This window comes from Aquarana catesbeiana, linkage group LG11 (assembly GCF_042186555.1).
Source record: "Aquarana catesbeiana isolate 2022-GZ linkage group LG11, ASM4218655v1, whole genome shotgun sequence".
NCBI classification, from domain to species: Eukaryota; Metazoa; Chordata; class Amphibia; order Anura; family Ranidae; genus Aquarana; species Aquarana catesbeiana.
This window is the reverse complement of record NC_133334.1, coordinates 78,404,744-78,426,655: the sequence shown is the minus strand read 5'-3', so window position 1 is coordinate 78,426,655 and position 21,912 is coordinate 78,404,744. Positions and strand designations below refer to the sequence as shown.

The 21,912-nt window shown below is 42.2% G+C and overlaps 1 protein-coding gene across 4 annotated transcripts in view; it reads right to left on the bottom strand.

Annotated features, from left to right (window-relative positions):
• The window catches only part of CPT1A (carnitine palmitoyltransferase 1A), a 119,238-nt gene that overhangs the window by 30,277 nt on the left and 67,049 nt on the right, over window positions 1-21,912 (bottom strand). For all 4 annotated transcript variants that reach the window (XM_073604569.1, XM_073604567.1, XM_073604566.1 and 1 more), the window contains exons 10-15: window positions 15,788-15,983; window positions 12,264-12,452; window positions 5,915-6,020; window positions 4,812-4,928; window positions 1,093-1,257; window positions 672-806 (exon numbers count right to left, since the gene is read on the bottom strand). In XM_073604569.1, the coding sequence (XP_073460670.1) occupies window positions 672-806; window positions 1,093-1,257; window positions 4,812-4,928; window positions 5,915-6,020; window positions 12,264-12,452; window positions 15,788-15,983 (908 nt within the window). The remainder of the gene's footprint in view (window positions 1-671; window positions 807-1,092; window positions 1,258-4,811; window positions 4,929-5,914; window positions 6,021-12,263; window positions 12,453-15,787; window positions 15,984-21,912) is intronic.

Below are 21,912 nucleotides of genomic sequence, written 5' to 3'. Positions count from 1 at the left end.
ACACACGGTCTCTGAACTTTCGACCGTCAAGAACGTGGTGACGTACAACACTACGACGAGCCGAGAAAATGAAGTTCAATGCTTCCGAGCATGCGTCGAATTGTTTCCGAGCATGCGTGATTTTTTGCACGTCCGAATTGCATACAGACGATGGCATTTTCGGATAGAAACTTCCCCCGACCGAAAAATAGAGAGCTTGCTCTCAATCTTTTGCTGGCTGGAATTCCGCCAGCAAAAGACTGATGGAGCATACACACGGTCGCACTTTCCGATAGAAAGCTCTCATCGGAATTTTGCTGGCGGCATTTCTGATCCTGTGTACATGACATAAGCGCCGAAAAACTTGCGCAAATGTGCAAAAAAGCATGAAACAGCTCAAAGAAGCTCGAAAAACACACACAAAATTTTTTTTAAAAATAGGACAAATTAGCTGAGGGGAGGGTTTGTGAAAAAAACACAAAGCTCAAAAAAGCTCAATGAAAGTGTGCAAAAGAACCCAAAAAGTACAAACTTCTTCAAGCTGAAATAAAAGCTATAATGCCTATAAAAGCAGCTTTTTTTTAGCTGCAGTGTGCATGAGACCTAACACTGCTACTCTATATTGTAACATTTCAGGAATTTATTCATACAGACTTGTAAAAGTTGCTGAAGGGTCTGCTTTGGGTACTTACACTTTGTTTGGGATCTGCCATGGCCAACACAAATTCACTGGCTTCAATAGTACAGGAACGTACAGTTTCAGTCCTGCCTTCCCTGAATAATCTGGTCATGGAGGCCTCATACGTCAGACAGAATTTTCCTTTGTCCTGCAGTGAACAAAATTGAAAAGACATGTGAAGTGATCTGATATAGTTGTCATTCCTTTTGTAGACAAAACTGTAATAACCTCAGCAATGCACAGAGAAGAGCCTCTGAAGTAAAACATTACAGTTTTGGATTATGATGTAAGCAATGTTCTAATTAGGAACAAATTGACCATTTTTTATGAACACGGCTTATCTGGGTCCATTGTATTACATGGCTTGCATAACAACTTTCATGAGCAAGCCCTCCAGTCTATATCAACACAGCATTTTTCCCATCAAAGCTTACCCGAAAATGTGCCAGCTGAAGAGCCAACTGGACAAAGGCATCTGGGCTTGTTCGGGTTTTCTTGATAAGCCCTTTTCCAAAATTGTCAAAAGGAAATGAGTGAAAATCAACGTCATCTGCAAGAGCATTGGCAACACTTAAGGAACTCTCAATCACGTTTTGGCACTGAAACAAAGAAACAAGAGGCAAAATGTTAGCCAAAGGCTGGTCATGAATTTCCATTGGTTCCATTGTAAAAGATACAGTATATTCATGTGCACAGTACAATAAGTGTGACCACAGTTTATAAAGGAGGCACAAGATGAGACACTTATCTATCATTTAGTCTTCAAATTTGGCCAATGGCGAGGTGATATACTGTATATTCATGATTAAACAGTTACCATTCTTTAATAAAGAGAAAACAGGCAAACTGGAGCCCAATGCACAGAGAGAATCTCCATGTGTGAAGAAAAGAACTTCTGACAGTTATAGGGGTCTCCTAGGGAAGCACAGCAGGGTTCAATCCTCATAGCACTGGCATAATATTGGCCAACCTAACAACTGCATCAACAAAACAGCTACTGGAATTAAATCTGTTGGTTTCTTTCTAATTACTACCATCACCTGACACAATATTATCTATGTGCTACTTTCTTTAAAAATAAAAATGGTCTCCCTATGTTCTTTAGGGCTCATGTAAATGGGCATTAGACTGAAGCTGGCCATACACTAGTAGCATTTTGTTTGAAATGTGTTTGTTTTAAGAGTATTGGTTGGAATTATTACTCTGCACCACACATTAGGCATCATACCGCAGGATGAATGTAATTTATTGGTATGCTTGGCAATGTATTGTTATGTAGTGTATTTATGCGCTGCGTCGCAGTACAGATTGGATGTACCCTGTTTAAGTATTTGTTTTTTTGTATATTTTCTTGCAAAATAAAGTATACATTTTTCAATCAAAAATTGGTTTGGAATTCTAATCATTAGAGGGGTCAAATCCAGATGAGAACTTTCAAAAGCAGCAGGATGGAAAGTTTTTCTTGAACAAACAAATTTCTAACAGTATATGTAGATTGTGCTCAGGAAGGTCTATTTATTCCAAAATTAAATGTAAGAAGCTTCACTCTTCACTAAAGATTACCCAATCTGGTGCAAGGAAAAAAAAAACGTCATTTTTGCTTACAAATGATTGGATGAAGGAAATTAACATGTTGGCGGTAGTTTTAGCGGTGTTTTACCGTCATTTTAGCGGCACTATTCGGCCGCTAGCGGGGCGCATTAAACCCCTGCTAGCAGTCGAATAAAGAGTTAAATGCACCCATGTAGCGCCACTGCCAAAGCGCATTGCAGGTGCTTCGGCAGCAGTGCCCATTAATTTCAATGGGCAGGAGCGGCGTATACACCGCTCTTTCACTGCCCAAAAGATGCTGCTTGCAGGACTTTTTTTTTAACGTCCCGCCAGTGCATTGTCCCAGTGTGAAAGCACTCTGGCTTTCACACTAGAACTGCAGGGGAGGTGTTTTTCAGGTGCTTTACAGTTGCTATATTTAGCCCAAAAGCGCCTGAAAAACGCCCCAGTGTGAAAGGGGTCTTACTAAGCTCTGGGAAAAATTAGTGCAGCTGCACTAGCAAAGTGCACAGTCTATTTGCCTTTAGTATATCAACCCTATTGACTTGTAAAGAAAGAACAATTGCCTCCAGCAGTGACCAAAAGATAACAACTATATTGTTGGGTATTGAACAAAAAATAAACGTTTTCTGGCTGGAATGCTCCTGAACCAGGCAAAAATGACTTTGGGTAGAAAACAATTTCCCTTTGGGATTAATAAAGTATTCTGTAAAAGTAGAACACAAAATCTGAATCTGTAAATTACATTGTCAATTTTTCTCTTTCATTTGTGAATGAATGTGAGATACGGCATTGCCTTCTTATAACAGAAGTTATTTACATGTCCTTACAAAGCCTAGAAACAAGGAGCTCAGTTTTTGTTTATGGGTAAGTTGGTGGAATCATGCAAATCATTCCTTTTTCCCCCTTGTACCCTTCTGTCCATCCAGAACCACTGGTATATAGCCCAGATCTAGAAGTCAATTTTTTACAGCCAAAAATATCAACTTACATACAGCTGTTCCAGGCTTCTTAGCCCTCATTAACTAAAAGATATTCAGTACGTCATATCTGTTGCTGCTATGTGCTAATAGAATTATAAAGTAACCATATTAAATGATCATTCTAATTGACTTTTAGGCAACAAATGCTACATTGGTCAATGCCTAGAAAGCTAACAAAAGCCATCAGCAATCTTTACTGCCAACCAGACAATCCCTTACCCACACTGATGAGCTGAAAAAAATGTTAACTGAGACAAGTCATATTAAATCTCTGCACTGACCAACTGGGACAAGTCTTTACACAAGATTAACCACATCCCACCCGGCCTATAGCAGAATGACGGCTGGGCGGTGGTTTCATTATTCTGGCTGGGCGTCATATGCCATCCAGCAGGAAAAGCCGCTCGCGCGCAGCAATTGGTAGTGCTTTGTTTCACTCTGACACAATGCATCTCTGATCTCTGTAAAGAGCCTATGACGTATGTTCTTTACCATGTGATCAGCTGTGTCCAATCACAGTTGATCACATTGTAACCAGGAAGTGGCGGTTATCCTCCATTCACGCTGACAGGGCGTGAGTAGAAGAGAGGCGATCAGCGGCTCTCCTGAGAGGGGGGGTCTGCGCTGATGATCAGCGCATTGATTATCAGTGCAGACTCATCAGTGGTGCCTACAAGGATGCCCACAAGTACCCACCTAGAGTGCCAATCCGTGCCCATCAGGGGATGCCAATCAGTGCCCATCAGTAATGCCTGTCAGCGCCTCCTCATCAGTGCTGCCTATCAGTGCCCATCATTGCCACCTATCAGTTCCCATCATTGCCACCCATCAGTGCCACCTATCAGTGCCCATCAGTGCTGCATATCAGTGTCGCCTATCAGTGCCCATCAGTGTCATCTATCAGTGCCCAACAGTGCCACCTATCAGTGCTGCATATCAGTACCGCTTATCAGTGCTGCATATTAGTGCCTCATCATCAGTGCCCATCAGTGCCACCTCATCAGTGACCATCAGTGAAAGAGAAAACTTACTTATATATACATTTTATAACTGAAACAAAGAAAAGCGTTTTTTTTTTTTTTCTTCAAAATTTTGTTTAGCAAAAGATATAAAACCCAGTGGTGATTAAATACCAACAAAAGAAAGCTCTAGTTGTGTGAACAAAATAATAAAAATGTCAGATAGGTACAGTGTTGCATGACCGCGCAGTTGTCATTCAAAGTGCGACAGCGTTCAAAGCTGAAAATTGGCCTTGGCAGGAAGGGGGTCAAAGTTCCCTGTTTTGAAGTGGTTAATTAATGCATCCTAAAAATAGCTTCTCATTACAAGGAGTGTTAAATACTAAAAACACAAATAAAACAAACAATCTTTTGCAAAATGAGGTCATTTTTCAGAAAAAAAGAACCTGAAAACAAATCTTTACATGGAATAATTTTCTTAAAAACACCTTGCAACCTTGCATTCTTAAACCTGCAGTTGCTTCAGAACAAGGAAAAAACCTGTAAAAAGGATGATCCAATTTATTCATATGGCAAGAAAATCCTTTCTGATCCCCAAAGGCAATCCCTTGATCCACAACGTAGCCATTTACAGTATATTTGTAGTATTGGGAATCTTACCGCTTCAGGGATATCCCACTGCAGTCTGCTTGGAGGAGGGATGCTAGGATTAGGCTCTCCTTTACAATGTCCATCCTCTTCGTATCCTAACTCAAGTTTATCAGTTGCCATAGTGTACTGTACATACGACACAAAAAGAAAATGGTAAAACACAGAAGCAACAACATTGTTCAAAAAAAAGACTTTTATCTAACTGCGTCAATCTGTGTGAACGCTTAAAGGAGAAGTCCAGCCAAAGCTCATTTAGCTGTACTTCTCCTATGGATCACAAGAGTGCAATTGATTTTGCACTCTTGTGACCCGTTTTCAGCGGAAAGCGGGCTGAAGTCCGCTCTCTGCTGAAGTCACAATTTCAGTTCAGGCACCGCGTCCTCCCGACCATGGAGTCTGGATCTGCTGAGTGCCTGGACTGACACCCAGCTCAGCCTCTCAGCGAGCTGCTGAGAGCCTGAGATGACCCGTGCTCTGCCCCCTCCACAGCTCACCGCTCCAGTGAGCGAGGAGGGAGAAGAGCAGATAGCTGTGACTGACAGTCACACGATCGCTCGGTTCTCAGTGCAGAGGCGCCGGGGGACAGATGCAGCATTGGACCGATGCTACATCCACCTATTTAAGTTTTATTGGGGGGGATCCTTTACTCCTCTTTTAAGACTGGTACACTGTAATAGTTTTTTTCTCTTTCAACCCAAAAAAAAGTTGACAGCCCCAGTTGGAGCTGCTGTAATAACAGTCCAATATTAGTACAGCTATATGCTCCGCTGAGCTGTTGCGTTCTGACAGGGGGGCAGCCCTCTGCCAGAACACTCTATCAGCGCTCTCTGCCATGGGTTGAAAGCGCTGATCGGGAGCCGGTGGGCTGCTGGTTTTCCAGCATGCTCATCTGACAGAAGCTGGCCAAATGGGCGACTTCTGTCGGACCGGCTGACATACACACAGGTCGAATGTCAGACGTTTTTTATTGAATCGGCAAATGTCTCCTGCAATTCAGCCCGTGTATACAAGGCATTACAAGCAAGATCTACACTACCATTTTAAGGTGATCATTAATCTGTACAATGTGGTTTAACAGACTGGTGATGCATGAATAGTTTAAAATCACTTACCTCCCAGAGATGGCCCAAAATTGGGGCATCAGCCCAGGAATGTTCACAGTTCATGCCCATCTTCCCATTCTTGAACACAATGAAACTGATTGTTTTATCAAACCATCTGGAAAAGAAAAGACAGACTTAGGAAACATGTTCTAAGAGCAATAGCAAGCTGGAGGGCTTAGCACCCGACAGTACTTGAGTGTATAGAAGCTGAAAGTTGGCTGCTATTTTCTGATTGTTTGCTATGGTTTAGTACTTTAAAGATCTTCTACTCTTAAAACAAGCCCAGTGTTAAAACAGCTGATGAACTGTGCAAAGTAAAACAACTGCTCTAACTAATAAGAGCTGATGTTTTGGAAGGAGTGTAGAAGAGAAACAGACACCCCAAGGAGATGTAAGACACCATTGGGTAAGTCAGTCCTCCACATGCCACCCATAGTTTTAAAGTAAATCTACTCATAATTTCTTTTAAAAGTCCCCACTCCATCATCAGCTCATACTCACCTTTCCTTTACACACTTGCCGTCCAGTTTGTCAATGACAATGAAGAAAACCTGGTACTTCTGGGCATAGCAAAACATGTGGCTTACTTACATGGGGCAGGGAAATCTTCTTATATACAAGGGGCTGTCAGCTAACTTACATGGGGCAGGGAAATCCCTCAGTTGTGTAAGCTTCAATCAGAGCAACTCTGAGCTTACACAGAGCTTTTTTTTCAAAAGCGGTGGCTGAAGAGATCAGTGCGGAAGCCGAATTTAACTTTTGCTGGATGGTGCTGAATAATGCCATGACCCTTCTGAATTCAGTACAATCATTAGAAACACTTCTCACTCTCCTCATTCAAGAGAACATATTGAGACAAGGAAATCTGAGGAACCTCATAGTCAAGAATGTCAATGGCTAACCTACAAAGAAATGTACAACATCATATGCATAGGGGTGGTTTCCCTTCTTCCCTTCTTCATTCTGCTACTGATGACCTTTATGACAAAATCACACCCCTGTCCTGCCCAGACCTAACCACTTCCATCTACAACAACACGCTGTCATCCTCCCTAGACGTACTTGCTCCTCTTTCTACATGCCAGGCCCCATCTGCCACAACCCTGGAAAGCAGACAACACCAGAAGTCTCAAGAGACACAGCCATGCTCTTGAGCGAGCATGGCATAAATCTAAATCCCGACAAGACTTTACCCTCTACAAATCTGCCCTTCTCAAATACAACTCCCGCCTCCACACTGCTAACCAAACCTACTACAACACTCTCATCAAAACCCTCTCATCCAAACCTCGTCAACTCTTTTCTACCCTTAATTCCTTACTGCACCCCACACTGCCCCCACCCACCAACTTGCTTACCGCTCAACAGATTGCCAACCATTTCAAAAGCAAAATCAACACAATTCGCGTGGAGACATCCAGCATTCAACTTCCTCCCCTACCCAACACATCAGGTCCAACACCACACTCAATACTCTCTTCCTTCTGCCCAGTTACCACCGACAAAGTTGATAAACTCCTCTCCATGGCCCACCTCACCACCTGTCCCCTGGACCCTGTCCCCTCAAAATTACTGCGACCACCTTCCCACTCTATCCTAAACTCCTTAACCCACATCTTTAACCTCTCCCTCTCCTCCAGCACCTTTCCTTCCCCGCTCAAACATTCACTGGTTACCCCCATACTTAAAAAAAACCCTCACTAGACCCCACCTGTTTGAATAACTTAAGACCCATCTCCCTGCTTCCATTTGCCTTCAAGCTCATCAAACGCTTTGTCCATGACCAAATGAAGCGCTACCTCACGGACAACAACCTTCTCGACCCCCTACAGTCCGGCTTCTGTCCACAACATTCCACTGAAACTGCCCTACTAAAACTCACCAATGACCTACTAACTGCTAAAACCAATGGGCATTACTCCATACTAATACTCTTATGCCCCATACACACGATCAGAAATTCCGTCAGATAAAACTTGGATGGTTTTTCTGACGAAATTCCGCTCAAGCTTGCCTTGCATACACACAGTCACACAAAAGTTCAAGAACGTGGTGAGGTACAACACTACGACGAGCCGAGAAAATGAAGTTCAATGCTTCCGAGCATGCGTCGAATTGTTTCCGAGCATGCGTGATTTTTTACGCATCCGAATTGCATGCAGACAAACGCATTTTCGGATGGGAACTTTTTCCGACCGAAAAATAGAGAACCTGCTTTCAACCTTTTGCTGGCTGGAATTCTGCCAGCAAAAGTCCGATGGAGCATACACACACGGTCGGAATTTCTGACCAAAAGCTCACATCCAACTTTTGCTGGCGGAATTTCTGATCGTGTGTATGGGGCATAAGACCTCTCTGCCTCCTTCGACACAGTTGACCACCTACTCCTCCTCAGCAAACTACACTCCCATGGCCTCCGTGATTCTGCTTTATCCTGGTTCTCCTCCTACCTATCTCAGCGCACTTTCAGTGTCACTTACAATTCCATCTCCTCTGCTCCTCTTCCTCTTTCTGTTGGGGTACCCCAAGGCTCCGTCCTTGGGCCACTCCTATTCTCGCTCTATACCTCTTCCCTGGGCCAGTTGATAACCTCCCATGGCTTCCAATATCACCTCTACGCCGATGACACTGAGATCTATCTCTCCACTCCTCAACTCACCCCCGTCTCTGACTTCTCCTTCAGTCCTCACATCCAATCACTGGCTAAATCCTGCTGCCTTAACTTCCGCAACATCTCCAGAATTTGACCCTTCCTGACTAATGACACCACAAAGCAACTTATTCACTCCTTGATTATTTCCCACCTTGACTACTGCAACTCTCTCCTTAATGGCCTACCCTTACGCAGTCTATCCCATCTTCAGTCTATTATGAATTCTGCTGCTAGACTAATACACCTCACTAACTGATCCGTGACTGCTGCTCCTCTCTGCCAATCCCTTCACTGGCTTCCCCTAACCCACTGTATAAAATTCAAAATGCTAACCACAACATACAAGGCCATCCACAACATTGCCCCCAGCTACATCACCTACCTCATCTGCAGATATCGCCCAAATCGTCCTCTCCGCTCCTCCCAGGACCTCCTGCTCTCTAGCTTCCTTGTAACCTCCTCTCATGCTCACCTTCAGGATTTCTCCAGAGCCTCTCCTATCCTGTGGAACTCCCTGCCCCGGTATGTTCGATCAGCCCCTAACATGTCCACCTTTAGGAGATCCCTGAAAACTCATTTATTCAGGGAAGCCTACCCCACACCCACCTAACAACTGTCCCCGAGCCACCCCCATCAAATCATTCCCTGCATCTATTACCTTTTGTACCACACCACCTCCCTTTAGAATGTAAGCTCTACGAGCAGGGCCCTCCTGTCCCTTCTGTATTGAACTGTACTGTAATTGTGCTGTCCCCCCTCTACATTGTAAAGCGCTGCGTAAATTGTTGGCGCTATATAAATCATGTATAATAATATGCATAGGGGTGGTTTCACTAAAGGAAAATATACTGTGCACTTTGCAAGGGTAGTTGCTCTCACTTTTCCCAGAGCTTGGTGAATTTGGTGAAGCTTCACTTTGTAAAGAATACCCAATCGGGTGCAAGGAAAATAAGAGAAACTGCATTTGTGATTACACATGATTGGATGATTAAAATCAGGGATGTGCGGTGAGGTCAGTGGTGGTGAGTCACTGGCTAGTATCAGAGCCAGATACAAAAAGGTTACTTATTCACAAGTTACGTATTTGATTCTCATTAGCTACCAACAGTCCTGATTTTATTAAAACAAGTCCTTATGTTGGTTAAATTAGTAAACTATGAGAACTAACGAAAGTGCCATATATAATCTATATAATAAAAGAATAGAACCCCGAACCATTCTCTGATTACATAAATTATATATAGCACCTTCATCAGTTCTCATAGTTTACTAAGTTAACCAGCATAAGGACTTAATTTAGCATATGTAAATGGCGTTCAAACCACACATGGGAGGTATCGCCGAGAATGTTAGAGCAAGAGCAATAATTCTAGCACTAGACCTCCTCTGTAACTCTAAACATGTAACCTGTAAAAAATGTTAAAGTGTTGCCTATGGAGATTTTTAAGTACCAAAGTGTGGCGCCATTCCACAAGTGTGCGCAATTTTAAAGCGTAGCATGTTAGGTATCTATTTACTCGGCGTAACATCATCTTTCACATTACACATGAAAAAAAAAAAAAAAATTGGGCTAACTTTAGTTTTCTTTTTTTTAATTCATAAAACAGGTTTTTTTTTAATAAAAAAAAACATGTTTGAAAATTTCTGCGCAAATACCATATGACATTAAAAGTTGCAACGACCACCATTTTATTCCCTAGGGTGTCTGCTAAAAAAATGTATTTTTATATATATATATATATATATATATATATATATATATATATAATGTCTGTGTAATTTTCTAGCAAAAATTTGCCTGGGTGGCAAGTGGTTTATTACCATAAGTTATAAAAATAATTATTATTATATATTGTTTTTAAGGTAATTTATTATAGTTTCAAAAACTGTACTCAAGCAGGAAGCTTAACGAACAAATTACTGAAGTTTAAAGTTATAACGTCAAACCATTTCACAGTAAATAGATAAATAATAAATGATTTTATTGTTATTATAACATATAGCATAATAATATATGATTTAGCTTGATTAAAAAAGTACATTTTCAGCAGCAGCAGATTATTCCTCTTACAGAGGAAGTAAACCCTGGTGGGTTTTACTTCCTCTATATTTCCCTGCAAAGGTAAAGCATAATGGGCTACTATGCATTGCATAGTAGCCCATTATGTGTCACTTACCTGATACAGAAGCGCTGTCGTCGTTGTCCCAAGCAGGGAGCTTCCATCTTCGCCCCTCTTCCTTAGGGGGCTGCGAACTCCGGCTCTGTGACTGTCCGGGGTCGCATGATGTCACTCCCGCGCATGCGCACGGGAGCCGCCAGTCACGGCATGACCCCTAATGGAATGCAATCTGCCCTTTCTAAAGACATCGGCAATCGTCTTTTTAGTAAATATCTCCTAAACCGTGGAGGTTTAGGAGATATTTCAAGCACCTACAGGTAAGCCTTAATATAGGCTTACCTGTAGGTAAAAGTGGTTGTTCAGGGTGTACAACCACTTTATCTGTGTGAGAAAAACATGGGATTATGGGTAAACCTTATACTCATAAACCCATGTTTTTTCCTTGAACTGTAGTTAAGAGGGCTGGGCTGGAAGGTAGCATGTGTCTTTTAGACACATGCCCCCTTCATAGACACTGCAGTGAGAGGAGAGCCTCCACTGCAGCATTTTTATTGGACAGCTTGGACCAATGGTGCTTTACCATTGGTCCAAGGCTCCAAGTTGTCCATTGAGCTCAGTGCCTCTGACAAGAAGTGAGGAGAGGCACTGTGAGCTCATCCTCTCAGTCTGTTGCAAACAAAGTGTGCCAGCTTGTATTTAAACTGGCCGTGCTGTATGTAGCTTCTGACAGGTTGCGCAAGGAGCCTTGTATCTCTGGAACCATAGGTCTTAGGAGCCCCAAATTTTGACCAGTGGTGGGGTAGAATTTTTACCCCAGGTCTCCAAGCTATGACCCTTGAAGCTTGATCATTTTTGTTTTGTTTTTTCATGGCAGCTGGGGCTCTGCCTCACCTGCCTCTCCTGATTGCATGTCCCTGATTAAATCAGCAGAGCTACACCACATTCACTTAGCTCTGGGGAAAATGAGTGCAACTGCACTTGAAAAATGCACAGTTTATTTGCCTTTAGTAAATGCACACCATATTGTACAATTATCTTTCAAATAAAATTACTGGCTGCATTAAAGTACAACTATACACTAAACTGAAAAATGTCCTATGTGTTCTTAGAAGCACAATACAAATAAGCACAACATTTTACTAACTAAATCTTTTTTTTTAAGAATACTTGGTGATCCTGCCACCTCTTGAGTTCTCCATCAGGAGGACCCTTCAGAACCCTTTAGTGAATTAACTGCAACATTGCTATCCTTAGCAGCCGCACAATGCTGATGAAAATGATTATCAACATTGTCACAGCTGATAACCCTCTCTGCCATTCACTGCCTGATACATGATCCAAGAGGGTACCCTGTGTCTGGAGAAAGTAATGCAGGGCACCATCTTGTATCTCACAGGGATATGGATTATGTTACACTTTTAGACAGAGGTCAACTTTAACGCTGGGAGTGTTAAACAAAAGGAGGTTAACAAAAATCAGTTTTAATATATTCAGCCATATATAATCTAGTAAATGCATGGAAATAATTGAACAATTTTATTGAAAAAATAAGTCTCCATATACAAATATCACTCAGAAAGCATACCTGTCATAACATTTCCCATGTAAGAGAGACTTGGCATATTTGTCAAGAGATGTCACAGGGTCATCCTTGTTGTATCCTTGTTCAGTGTCATCCAGGGTTACAAAGAAAGCCGCTTTCTCAACAGCATCCAGGCTCTGCCTGTTTCTTCCATTTGCAAAGTAGGTTTTACGAGCATTGGCCCAAGGTACCCTGTATTATACACATACAAAAGAAATGGGTTTATCACTGGTATGAAAAACGAATATCTATATAGCACAATTCCTGCAAAGTAAGACCTATATGTTCTGTGAATAATTATTTAAATGTTATAAACATCTAGAAATGTGTTTATTACTATTATGGGTTACTGTTTCCAAAGCAAGACAGCAAAAAAAAAATCTAACCACTGAAATTTTACAACAGATATAATAAGCTTTAGGACCTGTGTCAATGGGCTTTTGTTTGCATCAGGTGGGTTTGTCATGCCCTTAAGGCTTAATGGGATGTTTAAAAAATTCCGCTTTGCCGCGTTTACATGCTGCGGTTAGCCACGTTTGCGTTTAGAAGCGTTTTTTTTTTTAAATAGTCAAAAATTAAAAATGCCTGTAGATGAAACAAAATCGAATCGAAATCGAATCGAAATCGCGACCACGAAATTTGCAATATAAAACGCGGCAAATCGCACAACTTTGAAGTCACTGTAGTGTGAAAGGGGCCTAAAAGTCTTTGGGAATGCAAAGCTTGTTTGAGGCAAGGTTAAATGCAGGACAGAAGGAGGTCAATGGCAGGTCAAATTCACCTGTTAATGAATTCTGGTTGTTCTCAGAAGTGTCTCAAACTGATATCATTAAGAGCCGGTTCACACAGGGGCGACTTGTCAGGCGACTTAGCCGCCTGACAAGTCGCCTCCCGTTCTGTACAATGGAACCGTTCTAATAGGAGCGAGGCAAGTCGCTCCGACTTAGAAAAAGGTTCCTGTACTACTTCGGTGGCGACTTGGGGCGACTTGCATAGACTTCTATACAGAAGTCGTTTGGCAAGTCGCCGCGGAAGTCGTTTGCAGGTCGCCTCACTGAGGCGACCTGCAAGTCGTGCCGCCCCTGTGTGAACCGGGGCTAACACAAGCCCTTATACAGTTCTTACATAACTGTTCAGGTGTGGCGATTTTTACATTGTGACATTAGTCCAGCTTGGACCAATGTAAGTATGCATGTGTCATTCCTATGGGATCCCCATGTAAGCTGGAAATCACTGTAGTGTGCAGTGCTACTACAGTGAAAGCCACTAGCTTCTCCTAGTGGCTGCCCCAATTATAAATGGAGTACAAATGGCCATGCAGACAGACAGTGGACTGGCAGTTTAACCACTTGCCAACCGCTCTAGAGTAGCTGTTCTGTGCAGAATCACATATATATACTGTACATGTGATTCTGTACTTCCTGGTAGGGGGGCGGGTGCTTGCTGCCAGCGTGACGCATCGGTTGTGATTAGTCATGGCAGAAGCTGATCAACGGTTGCCGACCAATTGATGTCCGTTGGCACCCACTGATTGTCGAGAAGAAAGGCTGGACGGAGCTCTGCATATGTAAACTATGCAGAACTCTATCCTGACAGTGAGGATGTGATGGTATTTGGTTTCCCGCAGGGAAAAAAATCCATCACATGCCTTATGCCCTGTACACACGACTGGTTTTGCCGCCGGAATAAACTCTGAAGGTTTTTATGATGGAGTTCCGACAGAATTCCGCTCAAGCTGTCTTGCATACACACGGTCACACCAAAGTCCGACCGTCCAGAACGTGGTGACGTACAGAAGGTACGACAGGAGTAGAAAACGGAAGTTCCATAGCCAGTAGCCAATAGCTTCCGTCCCCTACTTGCATCAGAGCATGCGTTGTTTTTGGTGCGTCGGAACAGCATACAGACGAGCGCTTTTTCCGGTAGTAATTTGTTCCGTCAGAAAAATATAGAACATGTTCTCTATCTAAGTCCGTCTTAATTTTCGACAGAAAAAGTCAGATGGGGCATAAACACGGTCGGAATATACAATGGAAAGCGCCCATTGGACTCTTCCTGTCGTTAATTCCGCTCGTGTGTACGCGGCATTAGACTCCCTTCACACCGGGGCGGCGGGTCCGTTATCGGTAAAGCGGTGCTTTACCGCTGTTTAAGCAGTGCTTTTTGGGCGCTAGCGGGGCGTTTTTAACCCCTGCTAGCAGCCAAAGAAGGGGTTAATAGCGCCCGTGTTGCATTCATTTCAATGGGCAGGAAGAGCGCTGTATATAGCACTTCTACACCGCCCCAAAGATGCTGCTTGCAGGGATTTTTTTCCCGTCCCGCAAGCGCACCACCTCAGTGTGAAATCACTTGGGCTTTCACACTGGGGAGGCATGAAAGGCAGTTTTCAGGCGCTATTTTTTGCGGTAAAACGCCTGAAAACTGCCTCAGTGTGAAAGTGGTCTTAGTGAAAGCAGCAAACAGTATACACAAAAACACTGCTTAGGCACACATTTAACCCTTTGATTGCCCTAGATGTTTAACCCCTTCCCAGCCAGTGTCATTAGTACAGTGACGGGCATATTTTTAGCACTGATCACTGTATTAGTGTCACTGGTTCCCACAAAGTGTCAAAAGTGTGAGTTAGTGTCAAATTGTCTGCTGCAATATCGCAGTCCCGCTATAAGTAGCCGATCGCCACCATTACTAGTTTAAAAAATATAAATATTCCAGTGTTTATCCCATAGTTTGTAGACGCTATAACTTTTACGCAAATATACGCGTATTGGGATTTTTTACCAAAAATATGTAGCAAAATACATATTGGCCTAAATTAGATTTTTCTAATTTTTGTTATTGGATATGTTTTATAGCAGAAAGTAAATAATATATATTATTTTTTCAAAATTGTTGGGTTTTTTTTTTGTTTATACCGCAAAAAAATTAAGACCCAGTTGTGATCAAACACCACCAAAAGAAACCTCTATTTGTGGGAAATAAAGGACATAAATGTTATTTACAATGAAGATATTTGCCAGCACACCACGAACCTGACCACAAAAAAAACTTTTGGGCTCAATTTGAAGATCGGTGGTGTGCTGGCAAATATCTTCATTGTGACTTTCATGATCCCATCTCCAGCTGCAGCACCCAGAATCCCAGGCCTTCTCCAGGAACATGTGCGATGGGAGTATGGATTGTTATAAATTTAATTTATGTACAGTGTTGCATGACCACGCAATTGTAACTTAAAGTAACACAGCGCCGTAACACTAAAAATGGCCTGGTGATGAAGGGGGGGGGGTAAATCTTCCAGAGGCCAAGTAGTTAAAAGGCTATGCTGATTTCCCCCCTTTGTAACAAGGTCCTTGGCTGTCATCTTGATATGAAATTGTACAGTAAATCATAGCACGATTTAAAAATAGTCATTTAATTATTAAATAGCCTACATGGAGTACTTTCTACATATGCTTATTGTTCAAGGTCCCATTCATTATCAGGACCCACTAGCAGGTGTAAAGACCATACAAAGAAGGTCCACTACTTACCTGTCTCCAGCAGTAAGGGCTGCCAGTTTCTCCTCTCCAGCCTGAGGTTCAGATTCGTCATTCAGAATTATTTGCATCTGCTGTTCAATCTCCCTGGGCTTCAGTAGTCGTCCATCATGATACAGCCACACTTTGAAGTAGCGTCCCTTGTGGTAGACAATAATGTGCCTGCTATCCTTTACATGCTGAATGGTGTCTACAATGGTCAGAGAGTTACAGTTATAAAAACAAGAGCCCATGTCAGGCTTAATCAGTTTCCAACTTCCCTTCCTCCAGAGACTGAATTCTATTCGATGTCAATAGACAATCGTTTGGAACTATCTGTAATGTGGAGACTGGTTTACAGTACTGTTGTGTTGCTTAAAGTGGTTGTAAACCCCTACATATACCCAGTGAAGTAAAACTGAAGTAATACACAGGTGATACACAGAAATGAAAGAAATCTTCCTTCATAAGTTGCACCTGTCTATCTGCAGTTTTCTCTTCTCTACATCTGTTCAAAGTACTGACTTTGAAGGCTTGTCGGAGAGTTCACAAAAAAGGGGGCGGGGAGCTGAAGTTACAATTGGCAGAGCTCAGTGAGAAGGGATCTGAGAGCTGATTGGAGGGAAGAGACACACCCCCCACTACAAACAGCACACATGAACAGAACTGAGGCTGTCATTTAGCTGGAGATCCCTCCCTGTCACCTTTTTTCTCTTGGTGTCAGGAAAACTTGTCATAAGTGACTAAGGCAGATAGCAGAGGAACGAAGCAGCAGACAGAATTGACACAAATGCCGCGTATACACGATCGGAATTTCCGACAACAAATGTTTGATGGGAGCTTGTTGTCGGAAATTCCGACCGTGTGTAGGCTCCATCGGACATTTTTTGTCGGAATTTCCAACAACAAAAATTTGAGAGCTGGTTCTCAAATCTTCCGACAACAAAATCCGTTGTCGGAAATTCCGATTGTGTGTACACAATTCCAACGCACAAAGTTCCACGCATGCTTGGAATCAAGCAGAAGAGCCGCACTGGCTATTGAACTTCCTTTTTCTCGGCTCGTCGTACATGTTATACGTCAGCGCGTTCTTGACGATCGGAATTTCCAACAACATTTGTGTGACCGTGTGTATGCAAGACAAGTTTGAGCCAACATCCTTCGGAAATAAATCTCAGGATTTCGTTGTCGGAATGTCCAATCGTGTGTACGCGGCATTAGTGCTCTTAAATGTGACAAGAACACATTATAGATATAATTTGTTCATATTTCATGGCTCAGGTTTACAACCACTTTAAAAAAGTGGTACAATTTAGTGGCATAATTCTGGCGCACTGCATGCCATTCATACACACACTGCTATAATAAGAAATACTTGTTTATCAGCTTGACCATGACTTTTGGCTTACTTCTGAGATCTTCTATTAATAACTGAAGGGTGCTTTAGATTGAACATAGTTAATGTGCTGCCTACTGTAAGCTATGAGAAGCCTGTAGCTTATCCTTAGCCTCCTATCATGTGCTTTTTTTTCTTACAGGTCTCAGTAGTTCTTACTGAATTCCCATATTCACATGAACTTGCACTTAAATGTTAAACCAAAGCGGAACTCCACCCAAAAAGGGAAGCTTCGCTTCTTTGCTTCCTCCTCCCTCTCCGCTGCCACATTTGGTACCTTCCCGGGGGGAGGGGGGTACCTTCACTGCCGGTTTCCCTTACAAGAAATGGCGGCGGCAGTACCCGAGAGCCAATTGAAAAATCAGCTGGGGTGCCAACATCGCGGGGTCCCTAGACAGGTAAGTGTCCTAATATCAAAAGTCAGAAGCTACAATATTTGTAGCTGCTGACTTTACATTTTTCGGTGAGGGGGCTGGAGCTCCGCTTTAAAGTGTTTGTTACCCCAACCTTTCCAAATTTCCTGATATGTGCCTGTTGTGCTATGTACTTATATGAAAAAGTATCCTGTTCTCTTTTTTTGCCTCCTTTGTGTGAAATCCCTGGTTATCTTGCCAGTCCCTCTGCTTTCCTGTTAAAAACTGATCACACTAGGCAGGAGAGCACAGTGTGGTTAGTTCTGTAGCTGTGCCGGGAGTTCACCCAGCTCTCCTCCAATGATCAGACTTGCCCTGACACCCACCCCACCCCCGCACAGCTTTTCACGGGGAAGATCAGTGTGCTGTTGCTTCTCCTCCCCATCTTATGCAGCAGAGAACAGAGGGAGTACGATCACTTATAAAAAAAAGGGAAAAAAGGTATTTATAATTTTTTTTTTTTATATCTATACAAAAATGTTTGCCTTGCATTTCTATTTAAAACTGAATGAATTGTTTTACAAGGTGGTCGCTTACAATCACCTTAAAGTTGTGTTAACAGTCTTGGTGGTATGCATAAATAAATAGGAATAAAGTGGCTAAAATACTAATGCCCCGTATACACAGCGGAATTTCCGTCGGAAAAATCCTGGATGGTTTTTCCAACGGAATTCCGCTCAAGCTTGACTTGCATACACACTGTCACACAAAGTTCTCTGAACTTTTGACCGTCAACAACGCGGTGATGTACAACACTATGACGAGCCAAGAAAATGAAGTTCAATGCTTCCGAGCATGCGTTGAATTGTTTCCGAGCATGCGTGATTTTTTGCGTGTCCGAATTGCATACAGACAAACGCATTTTCGGATGGGAACTTTTTCCGACCGAAAAATAGAGAACCTGCTTTCAGTCTTTTGCTGGCTGGAATTCTGCCAGCAAAAGTCCGATGGAGCATACACACACGGTCGGAATTTCTGACCAAAAGCTCACATCCAACTTTTGCTGGCGGAATTTCTGATCGTGTGTATGGGGCATAAGACCTCTCTGCTGCCTTCGACACAGTTGACCACCTACTCCTCCTCAGCAAACTACACTCCCATGGCCTCCGTGAACGCGGTGATGTACAACACTATGACGAGCCAAGAAAATGAAGTTCAATGCTTCCGAGCATGCGTCGAATTGTTTCCGAGCATGCGTGATTTTTTTGCGTGTCCGAATTGCATACAGAAGAACGCATTTTGGGATAAGAACTTTTTCCGACCAAAAAATAGAAACCTGCTCTAAATCTTTTGTTGGCGGGAATTCAGACAGAAATAGTTGGATGGAGCATACACACGGTCGGAATATCCGACCAAAAGCTCCCATCACACTTTTTTTTTTACAGAAATTCCGCTCGTGTGTATGGGGCTTTACCTTTCCTGATGAAAAATGCTGCTCCAAGCTTCTCACAGTAGTAATTATATAACAAAAAGCCAAGATGTTTGTCTAAATGATTCTTGCAGAAGGGGAGAAGCCAATCTGAAATCAGACTCTATCTTTCAACAAAGATGGCTGGCCAACTGCCTAGGCTTTTTTCTTTACGAAATGAGCACTGGAGGGAACCCAAAGTAGCATTTACTCCACAAAGGGTAAGTATTTCAGCGCTTCTGTTACCATTTATTTATCCATCCAAGGAAGACTGTTAACATATCATCATGTTATCATTAGGACATATAGCACTTTAAAATCTTTTAACGCCGATACTCAGACATTAGAAATAAAAATATACTGTCTGACTTCGATCTCTCTAGTTTGGTTGAAGGGTATACAGTATATTCTGAGCTTCTTTTGTCTTAAAAGTCAACTTAAATATAGCAATTGGATGGGCACTGGTGGGCTAAATCACCTATTGATTTTTTTGTATATCTCAAAAATACCCCAGTGACAATATTATCAACATCAATCTGAGTCTCTGCTTCCTCACACTGTTGCTTTGTAATGGCTGCAGAACTGACCAATTCCAAGCCAATGGAACACTTGAGAAATAGAAAAAGCAAGTATTTAATTTGTTCCTTATTTTTCTGTGCCATTTGTAAATTTAAAAACAGTAATTGTGTGCACAAGATGATCAATGATTTATCAATATAATTATCAGGCATTTATTAAATAAGATCCCCCCACACCACAAACACCATGATCCATAAAGAAGGAAAGCTGTTAGCTCACTAGGAAAGTCAACGTTTTACGGTCAGTAGAAGAAGTTGCATTATTCTTACCCTCTGACAGTAAAACAATATTGGGTTAGTAAAAGATTAGATCATGAAAGAAGGGTGAAGTATTAAGTGGTTTTTGGTGCAAAAATAGACTGTAGTGTGCTAAGCAACATCAATGCAAAAAGCATTAAGTGGCAATTCAATTGCAGACTTGACGAACATCACGCTGTTATAAAGCTTGCTTGCTGTGTGGTCCATTTACAAACACAACTGCTGACTGATTTAGACCAGTGGTCTCTAAAATGCGGCCCGGGGGCCGGATGTTGCCCTTCGCTTGCCTTTATCTGGCCCTTGAAGCATATCCCTCCCATTGATATGAGACACTATTCTGCCACTATCTGGGCAGGTGATAACACCTCTAAGCCAGCGAACTTTAACTGTTCTGCCTAGTAGATATTACTGTTTCCAACAATGGGGCACCATTTCTCCCCACTGACACAAACAGTGGGGCACTATTCCTCCCAATGATATCAACAATGGGGTGCTATTGCTCCCACAAATACCAAATGTGGCAATGTTTACTCCCATTGATGCCAGGAAAACTTCCACTTCTGCTGGCCACAGTCCAGCCCCCCAAAAGTCTGAAGGACAATTAACTGGCCCTTTGTTTCAAAAGTTTGGAGACCCCTGATGTAGACCACAGACAGATATTTCTTTGAATTGTTGAGAAGTGTAAAAGCAGATGTAAAGGGAGTAAGATATATTTATACATGGAAGGTGCCCCTATCAGTTAATTAGGATGATCTATACTAAACCTATTCACAGACTAGCAGCAGAGGCATGCAATAATGTCCATTCTTATGAACTCGAGTATATTCTATAAAAGGGCTGCAACAATTCTTAACAGACACACATTATACAATGAATTAGGCAGTATAGGTTTAATACATACTCTACACTACCTAGTGAGCACAACAGTGCCTGAGTGCTTTCTGCATAGAGCGCCACTTACCTGCTACATATAGATAAGGGCATGTTCCCAGTATCTGGGCAGGTGTTAACACCTCTACCCCCTCAAACTTTAACTGTCCTGCCTAGTAGCTATTACTGTTTCCTCCTCACATTGGTGTGCGCAGCTTATTGCATTAGGATGTGCACCCCAGAACACAAACACACATGAGCAGAGCAGTGGATGGTGTCAGTAGAGCAGAGATTGGTGTCAGCAGGGCAGTGGACGGTGTCAGTAGTTTTTTATTTTTATTATTTTTTACAATTTTTATTTTTTATTATTTTTTTACAATGTTATTTTTTAGCAGCCCTGTTGGGGGGCTTTGGTGAAATATCAAGTGTCTAAACAGACCACCGATGTCTCATTTGTAAGACGGAGAAAGGGACTGTGGACAAAGATTCCCCAGTTCCTTTCTCTGCAGCCTCAGCTGCACTGGATAGTGAAGGAATGGGAAGCGTTATGCTGAGTGGCTTCCTGTTCATTCACAAACGGAAGCATCGTGAAAATAATTTACAATGCTTCAGTTAAGAATAAACACAGGAGCGATTGGTACAGATCACTCACTGTGTTTACTCAGAAAAGGAAGGGAATGATAAATTAAATATTTACTGAAGTTGTAAGTATAGAAGCATTATGTATGCTGACACGTGTGCTCTCCATGGGGTCCAATGAGCCAAGTGGGAGAGGTCAGTTTTATCTACCCTGTGTCTATAAAACAGCAAACAGAAATCATCCATGTACACATCCCAATACACACAGATATACACCCACGCTTTGAGGTATCAAACACTCAGCTATGTTTGCTGCAATAAACATTGTGCTTTACCCCTTTAGGAAACAACATGTTTCCTAAAGTGAAGCTATAACATTTTTACTATTTAAATAATATCTTTGTTTTGCAAATTCTCAATTTTTAAGGTACATCCATACATTATGGGATTCAAGAGCACAGCTAAAACTGTTTCCTTTCATACCCTCTCTCCAAATGAAACTCAGTTTTAAAGCTGATCTTCGGAAATTAGTCCAAATGTACCCTTGTCAACCCACCACAATACAAGGGTTAAATGCTCTTTAAATCGGAGAGGGGATTTAGAGACTTCTTACTTTAACCCCCGGCTCTGGCGCTCTC